This window comes from Euleptes europaea, chromosome 5 (assembly GCF_029931775.1).
Source record: "Euleptes europaea isolate rEulEur1 chromosome 5, rEulEur1.hap1, whole genome shotgun sequence".
Lineage (NCBI taxonomy): Eukaryota > Metazoa > Chordata > Lepidosauria > Squamata > Sphaerodactylidae > Euleptes > Euleptes europaea.
Genome location: NC_079316.1, coordinates 112,784,644 through 112,807,924, shown reverse-complemented (window position 1 = coordinate 112,807,924; position 23,281 = coordinate 112,784,644). Strand labels below are relative to the sequence as shown.

General features: G+C 48.0%; 1 protein-coding gene across 1 annotated transcript in view; it reads left to right on the top strand.

The window, feature by feature from the left end:
* Nucleotides 1–3,446: 3,446 nt before the first annotated feature.
* Nucleotides 3,447–23,281, top strand: part of VSTM4 (V-set and transmembrane domain containing 4) — a 31,517-nt gene continuing 11,682 nt past the window's right edge. The window contains exons 1-6 of the mRNA XM_056850161.1: nucleotides 3,447–3,504; nucleotides 9,524–9,922; nucleotides 13,291–13,359; nucleotides 16,569–16,676; nucleotides 20,002–20,035; nucleotides 22,566–22,672. Coding sequence (XP_056706139.1) covers nucleotides 3,447–3,504; nucleotides 9,524–9,922; nucleotides 13,291–13,359; nucleotides 16,569–16,676; nucleotides 20,002–20,035; nucleotides 22,566–22,672 — 775 coding nt within the window. The remainder of the gene's footprint in view (nucleotides 3,505–9,523; nucleotides 9,923–13,290; nucleotides 13,360–16,568; nucleotides 16,677–20,001; nucleotides 20,036–22,565; nucleotides 22,673–23,281) is intronic.

Below are 23,281 nucleotides of genomic sequence, written 5' to 3'. Positions count from 1 at the left end.
GGGGGTATAGTTAGGGGAGGGCAGCTTCTGAGAAGGGAAGGGAACTCAGTGACGATGCGATGCTATAGAGTTCACTCTCCAAAAGCACCATGTGGTTTTAGGAAATGGATCTCTTTCCTTTGGAGATCAGTTGCAATCCCAGAGATTAGAGTTTAGGGCTGTTTAGTTTAGAAAGAAGGCAGTTAAGGGGAAATATGATAGAGGTCTATAAGATTATGCATGGTATGGAGAGTTTGGACAGGGAGACACTTTTCTCCCTCTCATAATACCAGAGCGCAGGGTCATCTGCTGAAGCTGGAAGGTGAGAGATTCAAAACATTTCTTCACATATCACAGAATTAAAATGTGGAACTCCCTGCCCCAGGATGTGGTGATGGCTGCCAACTTGGAAGGCTTGAAGAGGGGAATGGACATGTTCGTGGAGGGCTATTCATGGCTACTAGTAAAAATGGATACTAGTCATGATGCATACCTATTCTCTCCCGTATTGGAGGAGCATGCCTATTATATGAGGTGCTGTGGAACACAGGGAGGATAATGCTGCTGCAGTCGTCTTGTTTGTAGACTTCCTAGAGCCACCTGGTTGGCCACAGTGTGAGCAGACTGCTGGACTTGGTGGGCCTGGGTCTGATCCAGCAGGGCTTTTCTTATGTTCTTATGAGATTTCCAGGCTCCACCTGGAGGTTGACAACCGTGTGTGTGTGTGTAAAGTGCTATCAAGTCGCAGCCGACTCATGGCAACCTCTTTTGGGGTTTTCATGGCAAGAGACTAACAGAGGTGGTTTGCCAGTGCCTTCCTCTGCACAGCAACCCTGGTATTCCTTGGTGGTCTCCCATCCAAATACTAACCAGGGCTGACCCTGCTTAGCTTCTGAGATCTGATGAGATCAGGCTAGCCTGGGCCATAGGCCCTGAGAAATGTCAGTCACCAGTCATGTGTGGAACAAACCTCAGGTAGACATCAAGCGCTGATTTTCAGATCAAGTGCTGGCGTGCTTACCTGCCCAAGGAAAGGCGTGCATTGTCTGACCGGTCCCCTAAGTTGTGGAACCTGATATAAATGGTCCTGTCATGGGGGGTGGGGAGCAGGAATCAGGAGGTGATATGAAAGACCTCAGAACTAAGACCTGGAGAGATGCTGCCAGTCTGACTAGGAAATACTGCCCCTGACGGCCCAGGGGTCCAACTCAGCATCAGGGTGCTTCATGTGCATCATGTGAATTGCAGCATTCTTGCTGAATCACATTTTTGGGAGGGGGGCCGTGGCTTAGAGGAAGAACCTCTGGTTTGTATGCAGAAGGTCCCAGGTTCGATCGGGAGGTGACGTGAATGACCTTCTGGAGATCAGTTGAAATGGCAGGAGATCTCCAGCCACTACCTGGAAGTTGAATAAACTTACAACTCTTGGTGTATTTCCAATTTTATGTGGGCATTTAACATTCATGCCCCATTTTTGGGGGTGCAGATCCCAAACTTTGAACGGAGCTTCAGACAAGCCTTCTTAAGAGACCACCCAAGTTTTGTAAACATTGGGTCAGGGGGTCCTGAGATATGGGCTTTCCCCTTTTCCCTATTGGGATGAATGGGATCCTGTATGCATCTCCTTCAGAGCAAAACGTCCGGTGCCTAAATAGAAACGTCTTGGATTACCCAGTCCTCCCCAGCCCCTCCTGATGGAACAGAAGACAGCCACAGTAAGACCCCTTTGGGGGCTTTAATCTATAATTTTTCTCGTGTGTGTGTGTGTGGGGGGAAGCAGAGTCTGTGTGTGTGTGGGGAGGGAGCAGTTTCTGTGGGTGGTGGTGGGGAAGCCAAAGGGGGCTTTTGCCGGTTCTGCCTGGGGTGTGTGTTCCCCCTCGAGTCTCTCTCTCCCTGGTTTGAGGGGGGGTTTCAGTTGTGTCTTCAGGTTTTCCCTCATTCATAAAAAACTTCTCAGCTGTTTGTCCGGGCTGGGAGCTTTGTGCGTGGGCGGCAAGCTCTGCTCAGAGATGCACATTAAGGGTGGGGGGGACCCCTTTCGGGGCCCATATCTCAGCCCCCCCGACCCAATCTTTACAAAACTTGGGGGGTCTTTCAAGAAACGTCCTTTGAAGCTCTGCTGAAAGTTTGGGACCTCTACCCCAAAAAATGCCCCCCCCAGAGCTGTGGAAAGGCACTGTTGTGTTTTTAATGGCTTTATTCGGCCGAATTTTTTTCCGAACTTTGAATTGCACGGACCCGAAGTGGGGGAGTTTGGACTTCGGCATATGCCGAATCTAAACGGGCTGAATTCAGCCGAATCCAAACTATACCGAATTTTTTTTTTAATTCAACAGCCCTAGGCCCAGGGGTCTGACTCAGCATTGCACAGGTTCCTGTGTGGATGCATTTATTCCTTTGCCCAATTTCGGAGCCACTTTTCCGGTCGCTACAAGCAGTGTACAAAGCAGCCAGCATGGTGTAGTGGTTAAAACAGAGAGGTGGTTTGGAGTGGTGGACTCTAATCCGGAGAACTGGGTTCGTTTTCTCATCTCCTCCACATGAGCGGTCAATGCTAATCTGGAGAACCCGGTTGGATTCTCTGCTCCTCCACCTGAGTGGCGGACTCTAATCAGGAGAACCGGGTTCGATTCTCTGCTCCTCCACCTGAGGGGGCTCTGATCTGGAGAACCAGGTTTGATCCCCCGCCCCTCCGCACAAAGCGTGCTGGGTGACCAAGGGCTAGTCACAGCTCTCTTACAGCTCTCTCAGCCCCACCTACCTCACAGGGTGTCTGTTGTGGGAAGGGGAAGGGAAGACGATTGTAAGCTGGTTTGATTCTTCCTTGAATGATGGAGAAAGTTGACCTATCAAAATCATCTCTGCTCCTCCTCCTCCTCTTCCTCCTCCTCCTCTTCTCCTTCTTCTTCCTTCTCTTCTTCTTCTTCTTCTTCTTCTTCTTCTTCTTCCTCCTCCTGCTCCTCTTCTGCTCCTTCTTCTTCCTCCTCCTCTCCTCCTTCTTCTTCCTCCTCCTTCTCTTCTTCTTCTTCCTCCTCCTCCTCCTCCTCCTCTCCTTCTTCCTCCTCCTCCTCTTCTTCTCTTTCTCCTCCTCCTCCTCTTCCTCCTCCTCTTCTTCTCTTTCTCCTCCTCCTCCTCTTCTTCCTCCTCCTCCTCCTCCCCCTCTTCTTCGGTCATCGCAAATGCAAGAGCCGGGGCCGACAGCGGCCAGGCGGGGCGGCTCGACGCCCCCCACCCCGCGCGCCTCCCCGCCCCTGCCGGAGCGCTCCGGGCGGCCACAGCCGGGCGGAGGAGAGGCGAGGCGAGCGGAGCGGAGCGGGGCGGGCGGCGTCTGCAGCTGGGGAGGGGGCCGCTTCTGCGGGCGGGCTGGGCTGGGCTGGCGGCGGGGCGGGGAGCCGCGTCGGGGCCGGGGGCGTCCGTCCGTCCGTCCGTCGGTCGGTGCGTGGGTGCGGAGGCCGAGCCCGACGGCCATGCGGCGCCTGGTGCTGGCGGCGGTGGCGGCGCTGCTGGCCGGAGCGCCCGGGGCAGGTAAGAGCGCGGCGCGGCCCCCCACCCCGACACCCCCCACCCCCGGGGGGCAGAGGGGCCGGCCCCCGCCCCCTGTCCCGCCCCTCTGGCCCCCGGGGGGGTGTCGGGGTGGGGGGGGGCGCGGCGCGGGGCCAGGGGCGGCTCCGGGGCGCGGGGGAGCCCGTCCGTCCATCCCTCCGTCCGTCGGTCCGTCGGTGCGCGCCCGGCCTGCGGGGCTCGCTCGGGCTGCCCGGGCGCGGAGGCGCCGCCCGGCCCCGGGGCCACCCAGGCGGCTAGCTGGGCCAGCCGGCCGGGATCGGGTCCCGCGTTGCCAGCCCCCAGGTGGGGCCGGGAGATCTCCCGGAATGACAGCTGGCCCCCAGCCCGCAGAGGGCGGTTCCCCTGGAGAGGTGGATTCGACGGCGCCAGACCCCTCTGAGGCTCCTTGGCTTACCGAACCCCACCGTCACTGGGGTTGCCAACCTCCGGGTGGTGGCTGGAGATCTCCCGCTAGGATGTCTGATCTCCGGGCGATGGAGATCAGCTCCCCTGAAAGAAAGGGCTGCTTTGGAGGGGTGGGAGGCTCTATGGAATCACATCCCTGCGGAGAACGCCCCCCTCCCCAGGCTCCATCCCCCCAAATCTCCAGGAATTTCCCAGCTAGCAACCCTGTGACCGTGGCCCAGAGTTGCCTGCCTCCAGGTGGGGGCTGGAGATCTCCTGAAAATGGCAGCTGACCTCAGACTAGAGAGATCAGCTCCCCTGCAGAATGATGCCCTATTGCAGTCCCTCCCCGAACCCCACCCTCCTCAGGCTCCCCTCCCCCCATCTCCAGGTATTTCCCAACCTGGAGCTGACAGCCCTACCTCCAGGTGGGGCCTGGAAATCTCCTGGAATGACAGCTAACCTCCAGGCTACAGACTACATCAGCTCCCCTGGACAAAAGGGCGGCTTTGGAGGGTGGACTGTAAGGCATTATTGAGCTGCCTCCTCTCCCCAAATCCTGCCCCAAATCTCCAGGAATTGACCAGCTGGGTTGACAAGTCCAGCCTGGTGGTTGTCTAGCTTCACTCCAGATGTGGACATCTGCCAAGTCAGAAGAACCCATTATTGTGAGTCCTGCCCTTTGCAGTCATCTCCCATTTGGCCCCAAGAGCTGGTAACTGATGTTGTAACCAGAGGGTGGGTGTTGCCGATGTAATGGGAAGGTGCTCCAAATCATGAGCCCACCTCTCAGATCATAGATCTGGTTCACGTATGGACTATTTGGGGTGAGCAGATATAATAGGGTATACGCTCATCGGGGGCTTCAGCAGCGCCTTTACAAACCAATAGGTGAAAGTCAACAAGTGTATTGTAGCCACTGAACATTCAAGTGAATTAGCCGTGAATATTGTAGGCTTAGACTCTTCCCCCGCAAGAAGTCATCAGTTTATTTTGGGGGGAAGATTGTCATGTGTGCCCATACAATGTTTCATTTCCTGTTTGGGTCACATATTAGGACCAATCGATGCATGTTTCTATCAATGAATCATTTGCAAATCAGGAGCAATCTTAGTTGTGTAAAATAGAAGACTAATTGTGTAAAAAGTGGGAATCTGGAAATAAGGTGTAAAGAAATGAGCAATTTTATCTACACACTATGAAAATAATGGTTTATTTAGGATCATTTTGTGTATATTTGTGTTTCTCCTTTCAGTGTTTTTAGGGTTTTGCCCCCCCCCCTTGTTTTCTCATTGAGGTTTTCCTATTTGAGTATCTCTTTGTGTGTATGACGTCTGGATGTGTAACAAAAAAGTTCATTAAAAACCCATAGTTTTCAATGGGGAAGAATTTTTATGGAGGATTTCAAATTATACAAAGTGCTGAAATTATACGTGCTGATTCTCTCAAGTAGTCAGGGGAATGATTTGACAGTTGCACGAAGAGGGTGACGGAAGGGGAAGGAAATGAGCTAATAGTAGCTGTGGGAGTGGTTTCAGAGAGACACCGGAGAGGGGACGATAAAGATTATTTTGTCTGAGTTACAGCCATGTTATTAACAAACAAATGGGTATAGGCGAGAAGGCCTTTTGGAGCTCTCCATAGGGAAGACGTACAACTGAGACTTGGAGTTGCTGCAGAAAGAGAGTTTTAAAAAAGAAAAGGATTAAATAGGGTTGAAAAAAATGTGGACGATGTGATAAGTTTAAAATTGATTGAGGTGGACATTTATTGAATTATAATGTCCATGAGTATGACAATAGAATGAGTGAAGGGAATGGGGTCTTGGGATAGAAACGTTCAGCCTAAACTGTTGCTGAAACACAAGCTGAGACGCAGACTCGCACATTGGGCTGGCCATCATAGTTAGGGTTGCTAGGCGGGAGGGCTGTGGGGGGACAGAGTCCTGGGAGAAAAAATTAAAAAGAAAAAATAAGGCCACTTACTAGAATTTCTGACCACTGAGTTCCTGGCGATTCCTAGAGTTACCCTTGGTACTTCTTGGTAGCTCTAGGAATCACCAGGAACTCTGTGGTCAGAATTTTCAGTAATTGGCCGAATTTTTCTTTTTCATTTTTCTCCCCAAGACGATTGTTCTTCCCCTACTTTGGCCCCAGTTTCCATCCACTGATCAGCTGAGAAAGGGCTACCATTGGCTGGAGGTCTCCCGGTATAAGCGGGCAAATGGGAACCCGGATCACAGCCTCCGCTGCGGCTTAAGAATTTCTTGTAGCTTTCGGTTTTGAAGTAGACAAAATGTTGTGCTAGAATCTCGAGCCGGCTTGTTAGGTCAAATTCCAGCCCTGGCCAATAATCTTTCCAGATATTTAAGGAATTTCTCAGGTAGAAACTGGATGCTTTCATCTTCAGGAATTGTCGAATTGTCTAAGTTCTTTGGCTATGCCTGCCAATGTTCAGTTGTTCTCTGTTCAGTTCTGCAATGGAGGCCCCAGCTGCAAAAATAAGGTTACTGTGTTTGATTTCCAATGCAGGTACCATAACTCTGCTGTTGCAAACGCTAATCCCAAACACACCGTGTATCTGATTCTATTTTATTTTGGCTGTACTTTTGGGGTTGTGATTGTTTCTTGCTGATTTGTGTGACCGGTTAGGTTACTTTGACATTAGTTACTATATTGTTTTCAATACGTTTACTGGTTTAAATGCCTCTTGAATGCTTTTAATGATGAGGGTAGGGCATCTGTTTTATAAATGAAGATCTGATATCTTTTCCCTCTTGGTGGCTGGGTTTTCTCATTCATGTGCAAGTTAATTGGTGGGGGAAGTGGTGGGTTGAATGCAGACTGCGTTTTAAGAATAATTCTGGCATGCACGTCCCATGAAAAGCAATGGAGTAGCTAAGAGGGATGTCAGGCATTCAGTGTTTTATTTATTAATGTTGTTTATAGTTTGCCTTTCTCACTGGTACTCAAGGTAGATTACACAGAGTGAGTCAATACAATCAGGAGGATGGGACAGAGGCGCAATAGGATTTGTAGAAATCTGGAACCAAGCAGGGTTTCGTTTACTGCATATTTTAGAATTTTAAATAAAAAGGATTTTAAACATAATGTATATTATATTTGCTAAGATGCCTTGTACTATCTAATTTGTTGTATTTTGAGTTGTGAGCTGGTTGGGAAAGGGCGGGATAGAAATCAAATGGAGAAATAAAATAAATATACCGGTATATTGCTGTAAACAATTAAACATTGCCAGTTTCCCAAGCCTTGGAAAAAAGGTTCTCTGATCATTCCAGGATTGCTTGAGCCTATGGAATGTGGTTCTTACTACTACGACTACGACTACTATTACTACTACTGTTGCTGCTACTGCTACTACGATTGATTAATTAATTAGGATTTTAGCCTGCCCTCCCCAGCACCGCCAGGTTCAGGGCAGCTTACCACAGAATGAAAACATGTAATATAAATACACAATGAGTAAAACATATCATACAGAAGTTTAAAACCAGACCCAGTTTAGCATAGATCAACGCTGGCCATCTTCTGCTTGCCAGACTGATACTACAGCATTTTTACTTGTTAATTTTTCTTATCAAAAGTCAGTAGCAGGGCTGATAATATATAGGAATATATATATTGGCTGCACAGCTTATGAGCTTGCTAATGTTTGAACAATAATTTTTAAAAAATAATTTGATCGGTGGCTTAGCAGAAACAACAGGAAGAAAAATGTGGTTATTAAAATAAGAAACCCTGAAGGCTCAAAAATTAGTCTAGCTCCTACATTTGGGGGCCAGCTTCTCAAGTTGAAGAAAATTTGTCAAGGCCTGCTCTAGCATTGGGTTGCCAACCTCCAGGTACTAGCTGGAGATCTCCTGCTATCACAACTGATCTCCAGCTGATGGAGATCAGTTTCCCTGGAGAAAATGGCTCCTTTGGCAATTGGACTCTATGGCATTGTGGTCCCTCCCCTCCCCAAACCCCACTCTTCTCAGGCTCCACCCCAAAAACCTCCCGCTGATGGCAAAGAGGTTGCTGGGGAGGCCTGGTTTTATGCAGGGTACTAGCTGGAGATCTCCTGCTATTACAACTGATCTCCAGCCGATGGAGATCAGTTTCCCTGGAGAAAATGGCCACTTTGGCAATTGAACTCTATGGCATTGAAGTCCCTCCCCTACCCAAACCCTGCCCTCCTCAGGCTCCGCCCCCAAAAGCTTCAGGTGTTTCCCAACCTGGAGCTTGAGTCCTATTGTAAGGTCTGAGTTCACCTGTCAAATCCCAATCAACAGACGTCCAGACAGAGTCGTCTAAGAAGCAGTTTATTTGGGAAGCATAAGGTGTATAGCGGCAACTTACAGGAAAAGGTACGAGGACTCAAGTGGGGGGAAGTGGGCAGGTTGAAACATATACATCAGAAAGGCACCGTTGGATACCAGGCTGAGCCTGGTTCCCATGATAGATTACAGTTATCAGCAGGCCGTCATAACAAACCTCTGAGCTTCTTGACCTTGACTCCAGCTGCGCTCTCAGCCTGGAGCTCACACAACCCTGTTCTAGCACTCGTCTCAGCAGCTTCTGGGAGGAGGGCGGAATCACAGTTCGATTTTACCAGCAAGCCTGGGTTGTCTGCGGATATTATTTATAGGCAGACTTTCCACCGGCATTGTTATCAGGTAGGCAAATGAAGTAAAAATTGCAGGGGGCTATTGCAAATCGATGCAAAATGCTTCTAACAATACCAATCATACTAAAGCAAAATTGATGGCTGATTTGACCTCTCCTTTTGCTGCTGACGGTTGATATTCCATGGTGGAGGACGAATGCTGGAAAATGTGACATCCTAGAAATAAAACATGTAGCCTCTATGGAAGATTTTAAAGCCAAGCCTCCCTTCTCTGACTCCCATAAAAGAGTAATGCCCATGTGTGTGTTGTGCATAGGGATCAGAGCCAGTGTGGTGTAGTGGTTAAGAGCACTGGACTCTAATCTGGAGAACCAGGTTTGATTTCCCCACTCCTCCACATGAGCGGCGGACTCTAATCTGGAGAACCGGGTTTGTTTCCCCACTCCTGCACACGAAGCCAGCTGGGTGACTTTGGGCTAGTCACAGTTCTCCCCGAACTCTCTCAGTCCCACCTCCCTCACAAGGTGTCTGTTGTGCAGAAAGGAAGGGAAGGCGATTGTAAGCCAGTTTGAGACCCCTTAAAGGTAGAGAATGGCGGTTACCGCACTTGTATTCCCACGATGTATTAAGAGTTGGAAAATGCTATAAAAAATACTATTCGCACTTTCTATGTATTCCCAGCGATGTATTAAGAGTTTGAAAACGTTATAAAAAATACTGTTCGCACTTTGTTTGGCCCCTTTAGCTGTGAAGACGTCTTCCAACCATTTATAAGCCGTGGTATCCAAAACCCCTTTTAAAGCAATGTTTTTTTATAACATTTTCAAACTCTTAATACATCACTGGGAATACAAAGTGCGGTAACCCCCAATATCAGGGTATAAAAACCAACTGTTCTCCTTCGTCTTCTCCTTCTTGACATTGTGATCTTCTTCTTAGATGCATTGATTTGTTCTTTCCTTCGCAGGCGTCTGTGGCGCTCTGAACGTGACCGTCTCACCAGGACCCCGAGTGCAGTACGCGATAGGAGAAAACGCTACCCTGTTTTGCCACATTTCTCAAAAGAGACGGACCGAGAGCCTGCTAGCCGTCCGTTGGGTCTTTGCCCTCCCACCTTCCCAAGAGTATCTGATGATCAAAATGACTAAGTACGGGGTAGTCCAGTACTACGGAAACTACACGCGTCACTTCTATAAGCAGAGGCTGCTTCTTCTGGAGGAAAGACATAGAACAGTGTACAAATTTTTAATCTTGAATCTCCAACAAACGGATCAGGGGCACTATATCTGCAAAGTCCAGGAGATTGGCAAATACAGGAGCAAGTGGACTGTGTGGTCAAATGGCAGTGCGTCTACTGAAATCCAAGGTGAGGAAACACCAGCTCCTGCTGCAGTCTGCCCTTCGTGTCTTGTTTTTTTGTGTCTGTGTACCGGATACATCCAGAAAGAGGTCAAAATTTGTCCAGAACATAAAGAAAATTGCTGAGAACTGATCTTGCCTTCCTAAATATTTGTTAACATGCTGCGGGTGCGTTTGTGAGATCAACCAACACTCGTTGTGGAGGGAACTTGGGTGCTACAGATTTCTGTATATGAAGAAAGTTTATGAATCTCTTGCCCAGACAAATGTTCACTTTTCAGACATAAGGGTGATAATTTTATTTATTTGTCACAAGTCGGGGTCACGAGATGACGGGAATCTGCTGGCACACGCCAGTCGCTCTGTGCTTCCATGGGAATCCTTGGAGAGCAGGAAGGTGTCCCGCGGGAGGTTGTCTTTTGCAGAGTGGATGTGTAATTCCAGAGGATGCTGCTGCTACCTCTATGCGGGGTGTGTGTGTGTGCTGAACAGCCACGTCTCTCCAGTCACTCTTGTGTGACCTTTTGACGTAATCCGCATGACTGATCCAACATTTCCCTCTCTCTCTTAAATGGAAGCAGTGAGGCCCTTTTAACAACCTGCCTCAAAGAGTTGTGGAAATACCTCTTTGTAAACAGAGTTGTGGAAATACGTCTTTGTAAACTGACATCTGCTACGTGCAGTGTGATTTCAGCCTGCTTAGCTTTTAAGTGTTTGTAATTGTACTAATGTTGTGTACTTGCAAAAGAGCCTCCAGAGAGCCAGAGCTCCTTGAATTCCAGTCTAAACCTTATGAACTTCCTAAGCCTTTCCTTTTGTGTTATCTCAAAGCTATGCAACTGTTTTTTTTAATGATTTTTTGCCTGCTTCTTTCTTGCAGCCAGCATAGATGAATAGGTAAGCTGAACCCGTGTCTGTGAATACCTCCACGGCCTCCTTACAGTATCATGGGTTGAGATCATTTGTGGTATAGGCAGTGCTTTTTTTTTTTTTTAAAGTGCTGGTTGGTGCTCATGATGTTTGCTGCTTTGGGGACCTTGTTCGGGTGGAAGGAAGCGGCAGGTGGGCCAGCAGAGAAAGTGGGGTGCAGCTGATGTCCTACATCAGTTGGTGCGATGCTGGGGTGAAGGAAGGGCCTAGAGAAGGAGGGAGCATGCTGGGTTGCCAGGTCCCCCCTCACTTCCGGCGGGAGGTTTTTTGGGCAGAGCTGAGGCAGGGATAGCGTGTGGGCGGCCGCACTGACATGATCGCGTCACTTCCGGTTTACACGGGCTGTTGCGATGTGGCGCTTCCGGGTGTAAACCGGAAGTGACGTGATCGCATTGGTGCAGCTGCGCATGCGCGCGCGATCCCCACTGGAGCTGACGACCCTACAGCATGTCAAGCTGGAGATGCTGAGGACTGGCCAACCTGTGGCTTCGGAGCAATTGGCCCGGCCTGGTCGCAGCACAAAAAGACAGCCCAAGCCCTGGAAGAAAGAGGGGCCAGTACACCTCACCAGTGTGTACCAGCACCAAAAAATCCCGGGTATAGGCAGTGTTGAGGAGGCTGGAGTTTACGGGCCTGGCACAGATAGGGTTGCCATGTGTCCCCTCGCCACTGGCGGGAGCTTCGTTATGGTGGAGCTGGGGGGGGGGTGATCGGCGCAATAACATCACTTCCTGGGTTCACCCTGAAAGTGACGGGGACACTCTAGCACAGTCCTCCAAAAAACTCTATGGTTTCCATGCAGTTTTTTGGAGGAATGTGGTAAAGCGTCCCTGTGACTTCTGGGGTAAACCCAGAAGTGACATTAATCCCCCCCCCCCTTCAGCTACCCTGCTTCCGCCCACCAGCCAGCTCCCTTAATTGGCGGGCAATTGCAGCCATGACCTGGTATCTGGCTACTCTAGGCACAGAGTTAGGCCTAAACACCTGCCCATCAGTAGGGTTGCCAGGCTCCTCTTCGCAACCAGTGGGAGGTTTTAGGGGCGGAGCCTGAGGAGGTTGGGGTTTGGGGAGGGGAGGGACTTCAGTGCCATAGAGTCCAATGTCCAAAAGCGGCCATTTTCTCCAGGTGAACTGATCTCTATTGGTTGGAGATCAGTTGTCATAGCAGGAGATCTGGAGGTCGCCAACCCTACCCATCACCCTCTGCTCCTGCTACCTGTGCCCTGCCTGTTGAAGGCAAACCTTCTCGAACGTATTGGGAGGGAGGGGCAAACTGATATGTGTCCGGGTGGCCCCCTTCTACTCTGGATTTTATGGCACAGTTGCTTAAACAGTTGGCCATCCCTGCTATGGGATGTTTGGGTGAAAACACACCTGTTAAATGTGGCAGAGGTGGTTTGAACTCACACCTTGCTGCAATCTGAGGACAGTGTGTGATTAGGCTGCTCTCACACCCTGCTTCCAAATGTTACATCTGTCATAATCTGATTCTGGGAAGTTTAAAGCCACAATCAAAACTTCCCTGCCAGCCTCTACAAGTAAGCTACAACCTAGAGCAGGGGTGTCAAACATATGGCCCCGGGGTCGAATCCGGCCCCTTGAGAGCTCTTTTCCGGCCTGTGAGCCAGCTGAAGCAGCCACCACCACCCCAATCTCGATCTGGGCTGGCGAGGCCTGGCCCGGCCCAACCAAATGACATTTATGTCATATCCGGCCCTCGTAACAAATCAGTTCGACACCCCTGACCTAGAGAGGACGTGATCTAAGCCCTGGTTCAGCTTCAGAAACGCTTCTTGAGATCTAGAATTGTGCCAGTGCCAGCTCTAGTCCCATGATAATCCCATAAACAGACATCCGTAGACAAGTAGTCCAAAAGAGAGTTGATTTATTGGGAAATCCACAGGTTAATAGAAGCTAAGAGTCAAATGGTCACTGATGAAAACTATAAGAACAGTACAGGGCATATATGAAAGAGCATCGGGCAAATCAGGGTAGATCTGGATGCCATGGCACCCCCCCTCCCAGGAGCTGTCAGGGAGGCAGGATTCTACCGGCATTCCCACAGAGCCCAGTCAAAACACGTTGTTTGCAGGGCTAGAGCTGGCCTTGGCCAGCACCTGGAGAAACCACAACATCTTTTTCTCAGGCCATGCCTGACAGCCAGAGAGTACCAGCTGTGCTGAGGAATATAAATAAGGAGGGCCTTTTTTATTCCCATCACGTAGTGACAGTCACCTCCTACCGTAGTGGGATTAGGGGAAGGGGCTCCCGAACTGGAGGGTGTGGCTTCTGGGAGAGCTTGACTCCTAACACCAACAGGCAACAAAGATGACTCGTGGCCATACCTGTTGGCTTTGGGGGTGCTTCAGTGTAACGTGTCTGACTAGTCCACCAATGCTCCTTTATTTTTATTTTTATTTTTTCCATGTGTGTACTTCCTTGCAGTGATTTCCTCTAAAGTTTCAGACGACTCTGCAGCTGGGAAGAACCACAAGGCCTGGAAGTTTTTTGAAGGTTAATTATACATTTTTCCCTTCTTTGCTTGTGTGTACAAAGATGCTCGAATACATGAACACATGAAGCTGCCTTATACTGGATCAGACCCTCGGTCCAACAAAGTCAGTATTGTCTGCTCAGACCGGCAGCGGCTCTCCAGGGTCTCAGGCACAGAGGTCTTTCACATCACCTTCTTGCCTGGTCCCTTTAACTGGAGATGTCGGGGATTGAACCTGGGACCTCCTGCATGCCAAGCAGATGCTCTACCACTGAGCCACAGCCCATCCCCAATGTGCACCCTCAGCTCAGACGAGTAGAATATTGCTCCTCCGGCCTTCCTTTGAGGCAACCCTGGACTCCTTATGAGTAAGAAGGAGGGTGCGCCTTAGTTCCCAGCTTCCTTACTTGCTGTTCACTGAGAGAATCTGATGTTGAGTGACGCAGGTTTGGTTGTTCAGCTTCCACCATAGTCCCAAAAGTTATGGAGAAGCGAACTGTGTCCGGGATTTCTTTTAACCATGGTCCCACCAGTTACTGCGATCCAGTTTGTATATCCATCTTGTTTATTTGCCACTAAAGAACACTGGAATTATATTTTTTTACGACAAACGTTTCTTTCAAGCTTGCAAAAAACAAGGATTCTATCATGTTATGCCATAGTCAGTTCCAACGTGGTGCAGTGGTTAAGAGTGGTGGTTTGGAGTGGTGGACTCTGATCTGGAGAACCGGGTTTGATTCCCCACTCCTCCACATGAGCGGTGGAGGCTAATCGGGTGAACTGGGTTGGTTTCCCCACTCCTCCACATGAAGCCAGCTGGGTGACCTTAGGCTAGTCACAGTTCTCTCCGAACTATCTCAGCCCCACCTACCTCACAGGGTGTCTGTTGTGGGGAGGGGAAGGGAAGATGATTGTAAGCCGGTTTGATTCTTCCTTAAGTGGTAGAGAAAGTCAGCATATAAAAACCAACTCTTCTTCTTTTGAGTCCTGAAGTTTTTATCCCATTTTTAAAAAACATTCCCTTTAAATGTTAAGTCTGAGAATAAACAACAAATGTATTGGTTTTCCTCTCTTGGAGAAGCACATTTAAACAAACAATTGTAAAGGTGGTCTGTTAAGAACTAAATCTCATTTTGAAAAACTAATTGCAAATTAGGCCTCTTTAAATATGAAGCGTGAACTGCTATTGTTTGCCATTAGTTTTTCAAAATGGGATTTGGTTCTTAGTGAATTATATTTACCATCAAGTTTATTTAAGCATGCACATTCCTGCAAGGAACAGTATGAAGAAGCAGCTTTCCTCTCTCACAGCTGGTGAGAAACAATATTCTTACCTAAATGCAGAGCCATAAAACACTACTCTTTCAAAGTCCATAATCTCCCTATACGGGGGGCGGGGTGGGGTGATAAAAAAGATGAAGATTCTGTAGCCAACAAAAAGAAAAAGTGTGACTGTGCAGAACAGAGGAAAAAATGAATTGGTTATGGTCCCGTGAACCAAAGTGGATCCAGTTAGGTGAACACTCAGTTTGTGTGTAAAGTGCTACCACTTTATGGCACAGTTTGTATGATTTATAGTAACCCCAGCAAGGAGGTTTTGAAGCAAATGCTTAAGCAGAGGTGGTTTGCCATGGCCTTTCTCTGCAGAGTCTACCTTGGAGGTCTCCCTTCCAGGTAGTGACCCTGCTTAGTTTCTGACTTACAGTGACCCCAGCAAGGGGCTATCAAGGCAAGGGAGAAGCAGAGTTGGTTTGCCATTGCCTTTCTCCACAGAGTCGTCCTTGGTGGGGCCCCCATCCAAGTACAACTCTGCTTAGTTTCCGAGATTTGACATGATTGAACTATATTATTCTGCCTTCCCTCCCAAGACAAGGAGAACATTATGTAGGTAAGTGCCACCAAGTTATAACCAACTTATAGCAACCCTAGCAAGGGGCTTTTGAGGCAAGTGAGAAGCAGAGGCGGGTTGGCCATTGCCTTCCTCTGCAGAGTCTTCCTCAGAGGTCTCCTTTCCAAGAACTGACCCTGCTTAGCTTCCAAGATCTAATGAGATCGGGCTATACCATGCCACCTTCCCTCGAACACTCAGTAGGTGTTAATATATTAACTTGAACAAAAATCTGAGAAATTCTAAAGGAAGGAAATGCATAGGTTAGAAAAGTAAAACAGAAATTGAGTGGCACCTTAGGTTATAAAAGGAGACAGACGATAGCACGGGGGGGGGGGAGGATTCATCAAAGCGAGAGACATGCTGGTTCTTATAAAGTGACAGAAAATTCCTTGGGGATCAGAGAGTATGATTAGAAAAATGCTGTATTGAACTATAAGCAATTTTATCCAAAATAATGTCTTTGGATTATTTTCCTCGTTTGCGTGGGGTCAGGGACAAACACTCTCCTTTGGCACTTTTTATTTTGGCATCCAACTATCATCCAAAATTTTGAATTTCTCCCCAACGATATGTATTTTTTTAACCCCAATAACAATTGTTTCTGCTATTAAATTTGAATGTGAAAATCTGTATCCAAGTATAGAGAATTTGCAGCATTTGGAATGTGTGCAAAATGTCATTACATCTCCAGAATGGCTATAAGCGTTTCAAGCTTCTCTTGTGCTTCTCTCTCCGATTCCTGTCGGATCCCTTGTGGAACAGACTTGCAGTAATATCCTTCTAGGGAGGGAAGGCAGGAGGGCTTAGTCCGATCTTGTCAGATCTTGGGAACTAAACAGGGTCTGTATTTAGATGGGAGGCCACCAAGAAGGGCTCTGCAGAGGAAGGCGATGGTAAAACCTGCTTCTCACTTGCCTCAAAAGTCCCTTGCTGGGGTCGCTATAAGTTGGTTGTAACTTGATGGCACTTACCTACATAATGGTCTCCTTGCCTTGGGAGGGAAGGCAGCATAGTATAGTTCAATCTTGTCAAACCTCAGAAGCTAAACAGAGTCCGTACTTGAATGGAGACAACCAAGGACTACTCTGCAGAGGAAGGCAATGGCAAACCAGTGCTCCTTCCTCCTTGACTGGAGAGCCCCTTGCTGTGGTCACTATACGTTGGTTGTAACTTGATGACACATATGTACGTAAGGTTCTCCTCGCCCTGCTTCTCTTACTGATGTTTGGGGGCCCAAGGACCACGTGCGCTCTTGAGTTTGAATTAAAAACTGTGTGCTTTTTCTCCTGGGACACCGCCAAGGCAAAAGACTGACTCATTCATTGTTTCTCCTTCCAGATATGTATGTCTACGCCGTGTTTGTGTGCTCCATAGGCATCGTGAGCATTCTGCTGTTCACTCTGGTCATCCTCTGCCAGACCTTAATCAACAAGAAACGATCTCGAGGTAAGCATAAGACCAGGATAGGCCTTGCTTTTGGAAGGCTGGAGCCGGCAAATAATAACCTACCGGTGATTCCCGGCCCGAAGAATGTCTGGCTGTCCTCAACCAAGGCCAGGGCTTTTTCGGCCCTGGTCCCCGCCCTGGCTTGGTGGAAGCTCTCTCTCAAGTGAGACCAAGGTCTGCAAGATGTAGTTGAATTCCACAGGATCTGTAACACAACTCATACTTAAATTGTGGAATTCCCTGCACACAACTCATAGGCCAATTACGCTTGAGAGGTTTTGCCTTGGATTTGCTGCTCTCTGGATGCACGTTTTTCCCATCCGAATTCTCCAAACTCAACAGTAAGCCCCAGGCAGAGTTTACAGAATTCGGATGGGGAAAATGTGCACCTAAGCAGTGGTTCCCAACCTTTTTTTGACCAGGGACCACTAGGACTTTTTTGTTCAGTGCAGGGACCCCAAGGTTCAAAATAAAAATTCAGAGAATTTGAAAATAAACTTTAATCATAATGTTAGTTAAACATTAAACTTAGAATAATATTTGAATATATATATATTTATAATAGAGAACTTTTAATTGAAAATATTAATTTATTATGGGTTTATAACTTTGTTTCGCAGACCTTAATTTAGTTCTCGCGGACCCCTGGGGGTCTGCGGACCCCCGGTTGGGAACCAGTGACCTAGAGAGTGGCAAATTCAAGGCAAAACTTCCCGTGCGTAAATGGCCTTCGTTAAATTGTGGAACTCCCTGCCCCAGGATGTGATGGGTGCCATTTTGGAAGGCTATAAGAAGGGAGTGAACATGTTCATGGAGGATAGGGCTATCCATGGCTAGGGCTGTCAAAAAAAAAATTCGGTACAGTTCGGATTCGGCCGAATTTGACCCTTGTGGGTTCGGTACATGCCGAAGTCCGAACTCCCCCGCTTCGGATCCCCGGTAATTCGGGGGGATCCAGAGTTCGGGGGGAAATTCGGCCGAAGCGCGCCTTCAGGGATTCCCTGAAGGCGCGCGGAGGCCCTTTAAACTGATCTGAGCCTCCCAGCTGGGAGGCTCAGATGAGTTTAAAGGGCAGCCCGCCCCCCTTCAGCGGGCTCCGCTGGAGAGGCGCGGTTGCCTTTTAAACTCATCTGTGCCTCCCGGCTGGGAGGCGCAGATGAGTTTGAATGACAGCCGCCCCCCTTCAGCGGAGCCCGCTGGAGAGGCGCGGCTGTCATTTAAACTCATCTGTGCCTCCCTGCCAGGAGGCGCAGATGAGTTTGAATGACAGCCGCCCCCCTTCAGCGGAGCCCGCTGGAGAGGCGCGGCTGCCCTTTAAACTCATCTGTGCCTCCCGGCCGGGAGGCACAGATGAGTTTAAAGGGCAGCCCCCCTTCAGCGGGCTCCGCTGGAGAGGCTCGGGCTGCCCTTTAAACTGACCTGCGCCTCCCAGCTGGGAGGCTCAGATCAGTTTAAAGGGCAGCCCGCACCTTTCAGCGGAGCCCGCTGGAGAGGCGCGGCTGCCCTTTAAACTCATCTGCGCCTCCCAGCCGGGAGGCGCAGATGAGTTTGAATGACAGCCGCCCCCCTTCAGCGGAGCCCGCTGGAGAGGCGCGGCTGTCATTTAAACTCATCTGTGCCTCCCGGCCGGGAGGCGCGGATGAGTTTAAATGACAGCCGCCCCCCTTCAGCGGAGCCCGCTGGAGAGGCGCGGCTGCCCTTTAAACTCATCTGTGCCTCCCGGCCGGGAGGCGCAGATGAGTTTAAAGGGCAGCCCCCCTTCAGCGGGCTCCGCTGGAGAGGTTCGGGCTGCCCTTTAAACTGACCTGCGCCTCCCAGCTGGGAGGCTCAGATCAGTTTAAAGGGCAGCCCGCGCCTTTCAGCAGGCTCCCCTGAAGGGGGGCCGAATTGGCCGAATTTATTCGCGAACTCCCGAACTCGCTGAATTCGCCCCCCCCCCCCCCGGTTGCCCGCCAGTTTTGTGTTCGGATCCGTCCGAACAGAAAATCACCGAATCAGGGGAAATTCGGTTGATTTTCAGTTCGGACCGAACCGAATTGACAGCCCTATCCATGGCTACTAGTCAAAATGGATAGTAGTCTTGATGTATACCTATTCTCTCCAGTATCAGAGGAGCATGCCTATGATATGAGGTGCTGTGACACAAAAGCAGGACAATGCTGCTGCAGTCATCTTGCTTGTGGGCTTCTTAGAGGCACCTGGTGGGCCCCTGTGTGAACAGACTGCTGGACTTGATGGGCCTGGGTCTGATCCAGCAGGACCTTTCTTATGTTCTAGTAGCAAAGGGGCTCCATTCTGGCCCGCAGCTGCTCGTGGTGGGGAAAAAGTTCTTGTGGGAGACCCTGCTGATCCTCACAGCAGTTTGTCCTACAGGGAAGAGAAGGGAGCAGTTCTCAGAGTAGGACTCTTGGTTTTCCCTCCCAAGAAGAACATCCCCAGATGAGTTAAATTGAACCACCTCTTGAAATCTTGTGAGAAAATCCACAGCGCGGAAAGACCGTTCTTGAATAGGCCTGACTGTTTCCTATAGCTTAGCCTACCACAAGAGTAGGCAACCTTTTTTTGGCTACCCAGGTGCTGAAAACTACATCTAGTGGAGAAAAGGTGAGAGAATTCTGTCATGAACCTTGGGCAAAAACTGAGCCCCAGGTCAGCCCATGTTTGTAACTGCTTAAAGTCCTTCTTTAAGGCAGCAGGAAAAGAAGAAGACCCAACAAGAGATGGATGGACTCAATAAAGGAAGCCATGGCCCTCAATTTGCAAGATCTGAGCAAGACTGTCAAAGATAGGACATTTTGGAGGACTTTCATTCATAGGGTTGCCATGAGTTGGAAGCGACTTGACGGCACTTAACACACACAAAATCCTTCTGGAGAGGGGCTGTGGCTCAGTGGTAGAGCATCTGCTTGGCATGCAGAAGGTCCCAAATTCAATCCTCAGCACCTCCTGTTCACAGGTGATGTGAAAGACCTCTGCCTGAAACCCTGGAGAGCTGCTGCCAATAATATATAGTCTGAGTAGACAATAATGACCCTGATGGACCAATGCTCTGATTCGGTATAAGGCAGCTTCAGGTGTGTTTGTGAAGCCGCTTCGTGCCTGGGGACGTCTTCCGATTCTATCGCTGTGTTTTTCTGCCTTGTTTGGCCATTTTTGCTGGCTTCCCAAGCATGCAGATCTCACTATCAGGGTTTCAATGGGCTAGGACAAGATGTCAACCCTTCACCTAAAAACGTGAGTAAATGTGGAGGATACTTCTTGCAGAACATTTCTTGATAAGTTTATTTGTTCTTTCCTCTCCCCTCCCTATCACTGTTTCCCGCAGTAAAACATTACTTGGTGAAGTGTTCCCAGAACAGGTAGGAAAACAAGTTTCTCTTACGGATAGTAGTATCAATTTTATTTGACTTTCTTTCTCTAAATACGTCATGCAGACTGTTTTTACCTGTTTTCCATTTTAAGAACAAACATTTGGAGAGTTCTTTCCAGTCTCTTTAGTCAGTACTACCTGGTGTCACTAGGAAAATGGCTTATAATAGAGGTTATTTACCTCAGCTTTTACCATCAGGATTAAACTCACCCTAATGTTGGAAGTGCAACAAAGAAGTAGGTTCATTTCATCATATGTGGTGGACATGTGAAAAAGCAAAAAACTTTTGGGTCATGATTTACAATGAAATAAGGTTGATTGTACAAAACAATATACCAAAAACACCTGAGATGATGCTTCTAAGTATGATACCAGATTCTATTGTAACTCAAAGATCCTTCCTGATATATGCAACAATAGCCGCCAGATTGATATATGTAGCTAAATGGAAATCAAATGAGATCCCAGACAAAAATGACTGGATACAAAAGATGTTAGAAATGGCGGAAATGGCAAAACTTACAGCTTTGATAAACCAAAAAGACAATGCTCAGTTTTTGGGCGAATGGGAGGCATGGAGGGCTTATTGTGAGATTGAGATTTATATGGGGAAACTGTAAGGTTATTCTTTGTTCTAATCCATTGACTGATAAGATATAGTTTAAAAATTGCAATACTTAAATGTTAATTCCATAGTGAACAGTTGGTCCTAAACTTTTTAAATGCATTGGTTCTTGTAGGTTATCTGGGCTGTGTAACCGTGGTCTTGGTATTTTCTTTCCTGACGTTTCGCCAGCAGCTGTGGCAGGCATCTTCAGAGGAGTAACACTGAAGGACAGTGTCTCTGTTCAGTGTTACTCCTCTGAAGATGCCTGCCACAGCTGCTGGCGAAACGTCAGGAAAGAAAATACCAAGACCACGGTTACACAGCCTGGATAACCTACAAGAACCAATGAACTCTGACCGTGAAAGCCTTCGACAATATTTTTAAATGCAATTGATTAAACATGTAATTAGAAAGATGGAGGAGGAGGATGGGGAAGTTTTTACTTATTTAATTTCTTAATTAGGAGGTACTTTTAACAATTATATCTAGATATCTAGATATGAATGTTTATGCAGATATTTTTGAGTATTTGCTGAAAAGAGTATATATGATTTTATGGAAAACAATAATTTTTTTTTTTAAAAGGATTAAACTCACCCTAAACCATGTCATCCATCAGTAGTTCTGCCGTACTCTTATAAGTAACGGAGAGGGATGAGGCTTTGAGATTCATGTTCAGGATTGCTTTTCTTCAGATCATAAATAGGATGTGACCACAGCCTATATTCCTCATAAAAATTAGGCAACTCCTCTCCCCAAAGTTAAGATCCTACTATATGTTTACACAAAAGTCCCATTCAATAAAGGTCCCCCTTCTCACTGCCCCACTCCTTTAAATTTTTCTTTGCTGCTCATGTAGAGGATTCTTAATCAGTAGGGTTGCCAACCTCCAGGTGGTCCGCAAGAAATGAAGGCTCCGTGCTGTAAGGATAATTGGAGTAACCCAAAACAGCACTATGACAATATAAAGCAAATAAGTGAATTTTATAAAGTGCAAAGTGAATAAATATATACAGCATATACAAAAGGAGTACAACAAGATACACAATTTACAATAACGATCCAATAAATATGATTTATCCAAAGGATGCCAAAGGTCCTAATACAAAATATAAGAGTTTTTCCTGTGGCTTTGCTCCAATAACTAAACCTAAAAAATAATTTGAAAGATTCAATAAAAACTCTTATATCAAATGATACCCTTATTGGTTGTATACTCTAACTTACCTGTTGTATTAGGACCTTTGGCATCCTTTGGATAAATCATATTTATTGGATCGTTATTGTAAATTGTGTATCTTGTTGTACTCCTTTTGTATATGCTGTATATATTTATTCACTTTGCACTTTATAAAATTCACTTATTTGCTTTATATTGTCATAGTGCTGTTTTGGGTTACTCCAACCTCCAGGTGGTGGCTGGAGATCTCCTGCTATTACAACTGATCTTCAGGAGATAGAAATTAGTTCCCGTGGAGAAAATGGCCGCTTTGGCAATTATACTGCAGAGGTTCCCAAACTGTGCTCCGTGGAGCACTTGGTCCTCCGTGAAACATCTCGTAGTGTTCCGTGAAGAGATTGGAAAGAAAAATACTATTGTCATTCGGTTTGGTTTATAGGTGCTAGGTGAAAATTAGTGCTCCATGATGCAAAAAGTTTGGGAACCTCTGCTCTATGACATTGAAGACCCTTCCATCTTCAAACCTCACCCTCCTCAGGCTCCACCCCAAAATCTCCAGATCAAAAAATGCATGTATAATCAAAACAAAGCCCCAAAGTAGTTGGGGTTGGGGGTGACCACAAGGGAAACAGCCATGCATGAAAGGCCATAGACTTGGGTAGGTTATTCTGCATGACTCTGCTTCCTGCAGGCTTTCCTCACCATTCTCTCTCTCTCTCTCTCTCTCTCCAGCTTAGGGGAGACAGGCAACGGGGTAACCAGCGTGTCTCTGGCGGAGCCCCTAAAAGTCAAAAGGAAGAAGGAGAAAGCGGAGCAACCTCCTGCCGTTCCAGCCAAAGGTTGGTGTTAGCCAGCTGGCAACATGCGACACCCACAATAAGTCTTGATAGTTCCAGGGGGAGTAGGGTTGCCAGCCTCCAGGCGGTGGCTGGAGATCTCCCGCTATTACAACTGATCTCCAGGCAACAGAGGTCAGCTCCCCTGGAGCAAATGGCCACTTTAGAAGGTGGACTCTACGGCATTATACAAGTTCATCCCTGAGCCAAACCCGCCCTCCTTAGGCTCCACCCCCAAAATCTCCAGGTGTTTCCCAACCCGGAGCTGGCAACCCTAGGGGAGAGAGAGAGAGAGCGCCTGAAGAAAGAGTCTGGAGATGCACATTTCAAATTGAGCCCCCCCCCCCGACATTCATTCACCCACCAGAATACTGTAAGCTCTTAATGCAATTTGTGGTTGTATCAACAGATGTATAGTGTCCAGATCACACAAAGTGATGGTATTGCTTTATTCTGCTCTAATACTGTGTTCAGTTTGGGGCACTACAGTTCCAGAAGGATGTAGACAAGCTGAAACGTGTCCAGAGAAGGGCAACAAAGATGGTGTGGGGTCTGGAGACCAAGTCCTATGAGGAAAGGTCGAAGGAGCTGGGTATGTTTAGCCTGAAAAGG